The sequence below is a fragment of the Neopelma chrysocephalum genome, unplaced genomic scaffold (genome assembly GCF_003984885.1).
Source record: "Neopelma chrysocephalum unplaced genomic scaffold, ASM398488v2 Primary Assembly neopelma1_252, whole genome shotgun sequence".
In the NCBI taxonomy this organism is placed as follows: domain Eukaryota; kingdom Metazoa; phylum Chordata; class Aves; order Passeriformes; family Pipridae; genus Neopelma; species Neopelma chrysocephalum.
This window is the reverse complement of record NW_020897914.1, coordinates 1,132,279-1,143,316: the sequence shown is the minus strand read 5'-3', so window position 1 is coordinate 1,143,316 and position 11,038 is coordinate 1,132,279. Positions and strand designations below refer to the sequence as shown.

The following is an 11,038-nucleotide window of genomic DNA, read 5'->3' as shown; positions in this document are numbered from 1 at the left end:
AGGCGGAGCGGTTCCGGGCGCCCTGCCCCGCGGCCCCCGGGCCTGTCCGCGGGCGCGCCCCGGGGCCCGCCCGCTGCGGCAGAGCTGCCCCGGGCCCCCCCGGCTCCGTGCGTGGCGGGGAGTTCCCCTCCCTCCCAGCGGCGGCTTGGGGGTTCCTCCCGGTTATCCCGGTGCGTGTCCCGCTCCCTCCGCGCTCGTCCTGCCCTCCCTCCCGGCTCCGCTTCGCCCCGGGAGCCCCGTCCCGCTCTTGCGGGGAACGCCGGGAGCGGAGCCCCAAGTCCGCGTATGAAAATACGTAATTGTTGTGCGGTCCTGGCGACTTGCGGAGGGTTGAGTTTGCTCGCGGAGGTGGCAGGTCGCTCTTACGTGGAAGTTTGCGTCAGGTGACAGCCCCTGACAGCGCCGGTCTGTGTACTCGGAGCGCTTGACCCACTTTGTGCTTAATCTGCTTCGCTGTGGTTCCCCCTCGCTGATGGCTTTGCGTGTCAGATGCTGCAGGGGTGTTTAATAAGATGTATCAACTAAACAGCCAGAGAGAAGTAAAACTGCTTTTAGTTGGGTTGCTCGAACCAGCTCCGTTTCAGGTTGTGTCCCTGGACTTGGATGCACTCAAACCCTGAACAGGGATGTGAACACCGCGTGTGAACAGGGAAATCATTGATCTCTCAGCCATCCCTAAAGAATCCTTTCAGAGTAAACCCCCGTGAACAAAAAGAACTCACATCAAACGTTTTCACTGTAGTATGTGCCTATGTGTGAGATATTTGCTAAAAACAACCAGAACAGGTACAGCTGTGCTTGTTTGCTCTTCCTGACGGCTTTTTGTGCTTCTGTGTTTTATGTTGAATGTAAGAACACCCCTCTTTATGTTTTCCAAGATAAAAAAAAGAACTTGCTGGGCTTTGCCCCTCCACTGTTCGAGTGGAGTTTTGAAGCTTTGTTTTTTCTATTTTCATAGAATTTAAGGTTATATGCAAAAGTGTGTCGTCGTGGAGCTTGTCTGGCTGATGCTGGTGTGGTGTGACAGGTGCTCCAAGTTCACACCTCAGTGGTTTGTGTTAGCAGCTTCCAGCTTGGAGTTGTGTGTGTATGGAATCACTCCTGTCCATGGGGAAGAGACTGAGGGAGTACTCTACAGTGTTGGATAGTGAGGGATGAGGAGAAATAGTCCTTGATGCTTTTCTTTTATCTGATGGCAGAATTGTGTTTCTTTAGTGCTCTCATCCAGGAGATGGCTCCTGCATGTCTTTCCCAAAGAAATGATGGGATATCTGTGAAATTTGCTTTGAAGCTTAACAAATATTTACCATTTTCTGTTTGCCAGCACAAGAACTGGAAGCTTTCATGTGATGGCTCTTTGCTCAGGAGTGATGAGGAATCAGTGCAAGCACTTTCTGTGTCAGTGTCTGTTTAAATAGCAGAGGGTTGATATATCATTTTTATTCTAGTTCTTGCAAATGAATGGCTTTGCATGACTGGAGACTGAGGTGTGGGGTGGTGTGTGGTGTGTGTGTGTCCCAGACTCACAGGTGTGGTTTCATTGCTACAGTTGACATTGAAGTGAGCTGAAAATGCCAAAGAACAGTTTGTGGGGAGAACCCGAACTTCACGTCATTTTTTGGGATGTCACTAGTTTTTATTTGGCACTTTCTTCACCTTGATTAAGGTCTTACAATACAGCTGCCTGCCATCCTGACACGCTTGTCACAGCAGGTCGGGTGTTTAGGAAACCAGTTCCCTCAGTCAGTTTGGCTTTCTCTGTGGTTTGATGTGCAGGTTATTTAGAACTGGTTGCTCTCAGTTCAGTTTCAAAGTGTATTCTCTGTTTGAGCTGGAGCTTCTTGTGCCTTTCCCAGAAAATCTTGAGAAACATCTGAATGTGTTTTGCCTGGACTGATGTTATCTGTGAGCCTGGTTTTGGGCAAAGCATTTTATTTGTTTTGGTGAACTTAGGAAAAATTCCTACAGATCCCAAAGCTGCTCCCAGACTGGTTTAGCTGCATTTTACTGCTGTTCCTCTCTACCAGCCTTTCCATAGGAAAATAAGCTCTTTGGCAGCCCACCACCTGTGGAGAAGGTGCTGTACTCAGTTAGACACTTAAAGGGTTGGGTGCAGGAGAGCTTCCTTTGCTGAGGGAGCTTCTGCTGATGGGATGGTTTTGGAGGAGAAGTTCAAAGTGATTTTAGAAATTGCTCTTTCATCCGTGGCAGCAAGATTTAAACTGGGATTAACTGCTCTTTAAGAGGTGTTCAAAGACACGTTGGACAGGGCTTGGAGCAACCTGGTCTAGTGGAAGGTGTCCCTGTCCATGGCATGGGGTGGGACTGGGTGGTCTTTAAGGCCCCTTTCAAACCAAATCATCCTGTGATTCTATGATTTTAATGAATGTTAGTCATTATACAAAGAACTCTCTAGACAAGTGCTACTTTCTCCCCCTTAGCTGTTTTTTTTCCTTCTTATATGAACTGAACTTCTGCTGTTTTGTTTTTGCCTTTCAGCACAATCAGTTAATCAGGGAGCCTTTTTTTCCAGCTCTAAATATCTGTTACAAGTCAGTAAAAAAATCTTTTAGCAGCTGATTTAGTATTCTCCCTGTTAAAATGTTAAATCAGGTTTTAATTTTTCTTTGTGTATGCCTACTTGTGTTTGGAAAATTCACAGAATCATGGAATGGTTTGGGTTGGAAGGGGCAATAAAGCTCATCCAGTTCCACCCCCTGCCATGGGCAGGGACACCTTCCACTATCCCAGGTTGCTCCAAGTCCTGTCCAACCTGGCCTTGGACACTTCCAGGGATGGGGCAGCCACAGCTTCTCTGGGCAACCTGTGCCAGGGCCTCACCACCCTGACAGGGAAGAATTTCTTCCCAGCATTCCATCTAACCCTGCTCTCAGTGGGAAGCCATTCCCCCTTGTTCTGTCCCTCCAGGCCCTTGTCCAAAATCCCTCTCCAGGTGTTTTGGAGCCCCTTCAGGCCCTGGAAAGGGCTCTAAGGTCTCCTGGATCCTTCTCTTCTCCAAGCTGTACACCCTTGGCTCTCCCAGCCTGGCTCCAGAGCAGAGGGGCTCCAGCCCTTGGAGCATCTCCATGGCCTCCTCTGGACTTTAACAGATCCACATACCAGGAAAAATTATACCAGGAGAAGGTCTGACCTCTAGAAAACCCCTCAGATGGCTTCCACTAGATTTTCTGTTGCCATCAGGAAGAAGTCCGTCTGTCCTCTGTGCAGGCTTTCCCTTCCCCCTGAGAAATGTATGTTTGCCTCATTCCATAGTTGTACTTCAGGGATAAATGGCAACTGATGAACCGCTCTTCCTAATTATTAACGCTTTGAGAGAGGAAACTGTTCTGGGCGCCTCCAATCAAAACGCTTTGATTTTCCCTTGGCATTCCAGGTGCCAGCGAGAGCGTGGGGAAGCACATGCTGGAGGCCTGCAACAATAACCTGGAGATGGCTGTCACGATGTTCCTGGACGGCGGAGGGATCGCGGAGGAGCCCAGCACCAGCTCCGCGGGGGTGTCGGCTGTGCGCCCGCACACCGAGTACGTACCTGGGATAAGTCTGTCCTAAAAACATCACAGTGTCAGGCAGAGCAAACAAGGCAGCTGTCACTCCTAACCTGACCCCAGCTCCCTGCAGTACCTGCTGCTTTGATCCCCCGTTAAATTGATTACTCCAACACTGTTCTGAGTAAATGAAGTTGTTACGTGACTTGGTTTGTAGACCAGCAGAAATTAGTCTCTTGTATTGTACTTCAGAAGTTTTCTGTAGCTTACACATAGTGTTTTTTTACAAACAAAGCACAAGACATTAAAGTGAGGATCCGGTAATAAGAGATTCTCACTTTTAAATTGCTCCAGAAATTTTACTTTACAACGATTTAGTCCCGTTTTATAGAATTCTGGAATTGTTAAGGTTGGAAAAGACCTTTAAAATCATGAAGTCCAACTGTCAACCCAGCAACTCCACCATGCTCACCGCTAAACCATGTCCTCAAATGCCACAATTACATGTTTTTTGAACACTTCCAGCAATGATGACTCCACCACTCCGTGGGCAGCCTGTGCCAGTGCTTGACAACCCTTTCAGTGAAGACATTTTCCCTAATATCCAATCTAAACCTCCCCTGGCACAACTTGAGGCTGTTTTGTCTCATTGTGTCACTTGTTACCTTTTTTTGTTTGTTTGTTTTTGTTTGCTTTTGTATTTGGTTTTTGTTTGTTTGGAGGTGTTTTATCCCTGTCTTGCACTGGAAAGGCCAGACCATGTCCACCAGTGTGCAGAGGAATCAGCAGCTACAACATCTGTATCAGTGTCTTGGACATCAGGTGCCTGTAAAGGGAAGAGTTTTTCCACTTGACCATGGCAGAAAGGCTTTTGGTGCTGCCTGTTGATGAGTCTTTTTGGGACAAATGGAATGTTTTCAGTGGAAATGAGTTGGTATAAATCACATTCATTAAATACTGTAAATTAACCCTGGCCAGGCTTTTGTCTTTATGAAAATCGTCCACTTTGGGAAAAAGATAGAGGAAAATCCTTCCCCCTTATTCTTCTGAAGCACATGTATAAATTTAAACAATTGTTGTGGCACTGACTTTTATAGCTCATGTCAGGTGCCTTCCTGCTTGAGCATTTGCCAGGTAATGGAAGGTAAAACTCTGCATTTATAGGTGTTGGCATTCTTACTTCTAGACAACTTTTGGCACACTAGTGACTTAAGACTGAAGTTTTTCTTGGAGTACTTTCTTTTTTATACTTGACACCCTCCAGGTGCTGGTCAGCTTAGTGTTCCTCCTAGGAAGAGAGAACAGTAAATATGCAAATGGAGAGTAACTAGCTGCACACAGCAGTCAAAGATGTGGAGGTTAACAGCAAGGTTAGTGCATCCTGCTGAAATTATGAGTTACTTTTTGAAACCTGCACAGCCAAGAACCATCAAGTGCACACTTTACACCTTGGAGGAGTCTGAGGAAAGAGGGAGTTCATAGGCAGGATGTAGGAATGGATGAACCCATGTCCTCCTCCACACAGATCCAAGGGCCAGCTAACTACACTGATTAAATGATGTTTCAGAGCCCTTGTGATTTCCTTTCTTATCCTAATTGTAATTTCAGGTTATCTGTAAATCTCTGCAAGCATAACTGAGCTGTTGAATGTGAGGGAGCCCAGTTATGTGAACCAAGAATTGCTTGAAATGGGGGGAAATGGCCATTTTGACCATGTTGTTTTCCTTCCTCTGGATAAGAGGGAGCTCTGGGTTTTAAGTGAAAGCAAAAGGTCTTCTAATAGAAGAAAGCTGGTAATAAGGAAGTTTTTGCTCTCTGTGTAGATAATCAGAGAAGGAGGATGGCAAATGGGGTAATTAACAGCTTTTGTAAGTTTTAAGAACTTTTCCAAGTTCTAACCAAGTTATTAAAGAAGAAAAAATGTTTAAATAGTAGATTGACAAAGCCTGGGATCGAGTCACTCAGGAGTTTGTGTAATCTTCTATCAAAGGTAATCCAGAACTTGATGCAGTGGGTACCAAGTCCTGCAGCAGTGCCATGAGGGGGAATAGATGCTCTCTCGAGGTCCCTTTTAACCCCAAATCTCTTCATTCTGTGCAGTGGTTCAGCAGCATCCTTAGCTGGTTCAAGTTGCAGGAGCCTTTGGAGCACAGTGAAATGTGGTTTATACATTCCTTTGAAATATTACCATCTCTGATCTTTTTTTTTCCTTCTCCTTTGATAGGGATGAAGTACGAGCTCCAATTCCTCAAAAGCAGGAAATTTTAGTAGAGCCTGAGCCCTTGTTTGGAGGTAGGCTTGTGTTGTTATTTTGTTTCTGTTTTCTTTACATTGAGATGAACTAAGTGACAAAAGAAAACCAGAACTTGCTGAATATGAAGAAGTAACACCAGTGGTATCGAAAACCTCACACATGAGAGATGCTACGTTCCCAGAGGTACTAATTTTGCTAACTCCTGTTTCATGAGACCTGGTGAGGCAACAGCCAATTAACTTAATTAAGTACACATCTGCATTCTGGGGGTTCAGAACCATGGGATACTGCTGTGGAAGTGTTCAAGGTCCTGGGATGGGAGAGTGAGCCTTGGCTCAATCTTTGTGAAAATGAAGTGAAAATGAAGAGGACAAATGCATGCTTCCCAGGGAGATGAGAGATCAAAAGGAAGGGGTGACCTGTATGATTATTACCCATAGCTTTCTCCATTTCTCATTTAGGAATTTAATTTGCTCTTTAAGCTGCACCATGCAGCTACTTTTCTTGTCTCTGTCCTTCCTGTGTTGATCAGGCCATTTCTGGGCTGACTTTTGCCGTGTCAAGTGGATTGAGAACCTTGCCCTTTTTATCAAGGAAGGCCATGCAAGTGCTCATCACTAAAGTGGTCTCACACCCACAGGAAATGCTCTTTTTTCTTTGTTTAGTTCCTGTGTTAGGAAGGAGAAGGAGACCAAGCTTCAGGTTTACCTGGGAACTGGATTTCTCTTGAACCTTTGTTTCAGCATCGGAGAGGTCTTTAGCCAGGATGCACAAGCTGGGATGTGGTTCCAGAGGAAGGTGACCTGCTGAGGCCTCTCTGAAGACAAACAAGCTCTGTACTTGTTCCTGTGGCCTGACAGAGTTTTTGACAAAGATCTGTAGGCTCCTGTGGGTTCAGGAATCTAAGTGGTGCAGGATTAAGATCTGCTGACCCTAATGGTTGGTCAGGTTCTACCCACCTGTCACACAATGATCTCAGTCACAGTCACTGACCACCAGCTGAGGGGACCTGGGTCAGTGATGCCCTCCTGGCCCTTCGATGCACCAGTGCCACTTATGTTTCAAACATGAAGCAGCCTGAAAAAGTAGCTGAACCTGGAGAGATGCTTCATTTGTCTTCTCAGCTCTAACCTCAAAGCAGGGGAGGTGCTGCTTACTGGTTTTAGCAGCGTCATATTGAGGTGGTGGTGTGAGCCCAGGTGTTCTTCCAGTTGAAGAGGTGATCCTGTGTATTTGTGCTCTGCCAGATACACGGATCCCATCTTGCAGTGCAAAGGATAACCAGGGAAGCAGCTGCTTGGGCTGCTGAGAACCTGTTCACCTGTGCTGCCAGGCTGGGGCTGAGCCTGCAGGGACGTGCTGCTTTTGCTGAAGTGGTCCTTCAGTTGCTGTTCTCAGCTGAGTTGAAGTTGCTCTGAGGTTGGCTTTAGTGGGCTGTGCTTGTCCCTAAGCACTCGGGGTGAAGATGTTACTCACTGGAGTTGAAATGTTATTCACAAGCATGTTCCTTATTCAGGCTTTTTCCATGGTAGTCTGTATCAACATGCTTCCACGGGGTATAGATTGCATTTGTCTTACTTTAATTTGTTTGTTATTTATTATGTCTTGTAGCAGTGTGGCTTTGAAAGTTCTGTATAAAATTGTTCTGCTTTCAGTTGATAGTAAAGCACATGAAGAGCTGCAACAAGTCCCAGCGAGCGGTTCTGTTTTCATTCCAAGTGCAGTGGTTGTGCCGGACCTTAGGACTTCAGTGGGACTTGGGGGTACTATTTCTGACATCTGCCTGGGCTGCTGTCTCTGTCCAGCTGCAGATAATCAGTTCTGAAGGTTTTCTTGCAAACAGTGACACTGGATCTAATGGAAAAATGTGGCTGTTGGCAGTCCAGCCAAGAAGTTGGGACAGGGTCAGAATGAGAGTTTAGAAAAGAATAGAACTGCATTGTGGAAAAAAACAAATGTGTTTCCTTACAAAGAAAATATTCTCCCGTGGGGTTTAATCTTTTAAAGATTTTCATCCACTTGAAGGCCTTTGGTAAAATCTTGACTGGATTTGTGACATGGTGATGCTGTGACAGCGCTGCCCCTACGTGCTGATGGGCCTTGGTGAGCCCATCAGAAGGGGACGACTTTAAACATCTGTGTGTTGTTGATACCTGTGTTGTTTCTGAGGTAGGGTTTGCTGGAGGCAGGATGTGTTGGAAAACGGGATTTACAAACCACCTGTTTCCATCCTCCTCTGTTCCTTCTTCTTCTTCCACATCATCCCTGCTTTGGATTCCTATTCTGTTTTCTCACACATGCAATGGAAAGTACTAATATGTGTTTGTTTTGATAAGACACTTCTGACATAACTCTGGAATTTTGTTTGTTTTTTTTTAAGCCCCTAAAAGACGCAGACCTGCGCGCTCCATATTCGATGGCTTTCGGGATTTTCAGACAGAAACCAGTAAGTGTCTATAGATCAGTAAGCCTGATGTTCTGTTTTATTACTTTCAATTCAAATAAGATTGAAAAATTGTTTCCCTTGTAGGCTAGGGCAGCTTTCAGTTGCTGAATGGTTTTTAAATTGCCTATGGTATAGAAGTTTTTTTGAATAATATTATTAGATTTAGAGAATCATTATTATCATGGTGTATTCTGTCTGCTTTCATATGGCAAATACTTTCTTGCTAACTCCGAAAAAAACCTCTTTTTGTGTTCTAGAGGGAGTAGAAAAGGGGGAAGAATCTCTAACACCCAAGTAGAAATTAAATTCACCCACTAAATATTTCTTGGCTAGGCAGTGGTCATTCTGGCACTTGAATTACATTTGAGTAGCCCTGAGGCTTCTTCCTTGGCCACACACGAGGTTCTCATGACTTGAATTGCTGTTTGCCCCTGTCTGTTCATACACAGGATTTCCAAATGCCAAAGCACTGGCTGTTGTTTAATCCATTAAGTTTCACAGAATATCATTGTGACAGCACAACACCAGATATTTCACAGCTGAGTTATGGCTGTTGTGCAGTTCTTGTTGCTGATGTTGCTGGAGTATTCCAGAGGTGTAACCGTAGAATCGTTAAGGTTGGAAAAGCCCTCCAAGACCATTGAGTCCAAACATTCTCCCAGCACTGCCAAGGCCACCACTAACCCATGTCCCCAAGTGCCACATCCACATGGCTTTTAAATCCCTCCAGGGATGGGGACTCCACCCCTGCCCTGGGCAGCTGTGCCAGGGCTGGACAGCCCTTTCTGTGAAGAAAGTTTCCCAAATATCCAATTTCAACCTCCCCTGGTGCAGACTGGGGCTGTTTCCTCTTGTCTTGTCCCTTGTTCCTGGGCTCCCACAGAAGTGGGACCATGTTCCCACACAAGTGTGGGCTGCCAAACTGAAAATAAGTGTTCATAATTACTTTGTTTCCCCTGATAGGTTTGGTGAGAGTTTTGCAGTAATAACGAACTCATTAACTACAAAAATCACTGGCAGTTGTGTAAATGAAAATGCACCATTTACAGAATCACAATTTTTCTTCTCACCATCTTCCAATCTGGTCTAGTGGAAGGTGTCCCTACCCCTGGCAGGGGTTGGAATTGGATGAGCTTTAAGGTCCCTTCCAACCCAAACCATTCTGGGATTCCACTCTAAGACATTTAAAGATGCACAATATGTAATTCGTTGTGAGGGTTTATGGTCAAACTTTGTCATGCTTTTTGGTAAAACTTTATAGATGAACATCACTGTCTGTCTGTCTCTGGAAAAGCAGCCCTGGCCATGAAAGTCCAGTTTATTTCCTGTCTCCTAGGCCTATTCCACAGGGATGCTTTATTCCCTGTGTGTCTGCTCAGACATGGTTTGTACACTTTGGCCCATTGACATCTCCTTCCACACTGGAAGATTTTTGGTCCTGGGATAGTTATTGCCCATTTCAGCTGACTTGGTTCCATAAAATACATTGTGTATCTGCTGTGATTTACCTTTATTGTACATGATCAGGTCTGTGTAGGAAATATGTTCTGTGTTATTTTGGGTGGAACTGATGCAGTTAAAAGACATGTTCAAAGTGTGGTACTTGGGCATAAACAAGGCTGAAAACCTGTTCACCCGAGACAGTGGTACCTTGAGCTGATTGTGGGAAGATTTGATATTAAATATAAACATCCAAAGAGATTTCCCCATATAAACTAAATCTGTTTGGATTTTCTTTTCTGTGGGATTGCCCCACAGTCAAGTAATGGAAACACTACAGTAGAAATATTACATTGCTACAATCTATCTCAGTTTCCCCTTTTAAAGCATCACTGGGGATAAGTCATGGCTTCTTTTGACTTATTTGTTTTCAAATACTGGTATATGACCCCTCTCTGCTGATACTTAGGTTTGTTAAGATGTTTTTTAAAAGTTAAAGTGAGAGAAAGCCGAGACAAGTGGGATTCTGCCCTTACATACCAGCTGATCTTGTTTGGTGGGGTCTAACCCTGTGCCTAGTGCTGAAGTTTTGTGTTTGAGCGTTCAGCCAACCATAAATCCACCCTGTGAGTATCTTTTGTCTAACTCAGCCTCCTTTCCTCTTGGGGCGGTGCAGTTCGGCAGGAGCAGGAGCTCCGGAACGGAGGGGCCGTGGACAAGAAGCTCACGACGCTGGCAGATCTCTTCAGGCCTCCCATTGACCTGATGCACAAGGGCAGCTTTGAAACGGTGAGGGCTGAAAGGGGGGGGTGCAGCTCCTCTGTGGTGGCTGTGTCAGGCTGCTGGCACGGGGGGATCCGTGGCTGGAGGGTCAGGAGGTTGCAAAAGACTGTGCAGTGATAAATATTTGGTGAACTGCATATGGGAATGTTGGTGACACTGAAGAACTTCACTAATGGTGGTATCACCTGGAAGGGTCATCAAGTCCAACAGGAGTTGATCATGACCCTGTAGAGCCCACTGTTTATGTTTCAGTATCAGTGTGGCAAATCACACTTGGTGAAGGACTTTGGTGAGCAAGGGATCAGAATTTCCATCAGAATGGAAAAATTGAATCCCTTGGAGTGTCTCCGTAGGGCACGATACAGAAAAAGCTGGAGGAGGACTGCTTTGGGTAGGTGAGGAAGGACTTCACAAGGGGCAGGGTAGTTTGCAGCACAGCCCTGCTGAGAAGCTCAGGTGGAGTTAACACAGCTGAGTGGTTTTTGATACCTGAGCTACTAAAAGTGTTTGAGTGTGGCTTTGCCATGAAGCCACAACTTTATCTTCAGTAAAGGCCCTGCTCATGTATAAAATGGGTGTCTTTTGCATCTGGTAGTGATGGGAAAAGTA

General features: G+C 45.5%; 1 protein-coding gene across 1 annotated transcript in view; it reads left to right on the top strand.

Moving 5' to 3' along the window:
• Positions 1-11,038, top strand: part of UBXN7 (UBX domain protein 7) — a 33,077-nt gene that overhangs the window by 5,110 nt on the left and 16,929 nt on the right. Inside the window, exons 2-5 of the mRNA XM_027703830.1 lie at positions 3,395-3,542; positions 5,731-5,798; positions 8,141-8,206; positions 10,323-10,435. Coding sequence (XP_027559631.1) covers positions 3,395-3,542; positions 5,731-5,798; positions 8,141-8,206; positions 10,323-10,435 — 395 coding nt within the window. The remainder of the gene's footprint in view (positions 1-3,394; positions 3,543-5,730; positions 5,799-8,140; positions 8,207-10,322; positions 10,436-11,038) is intronic.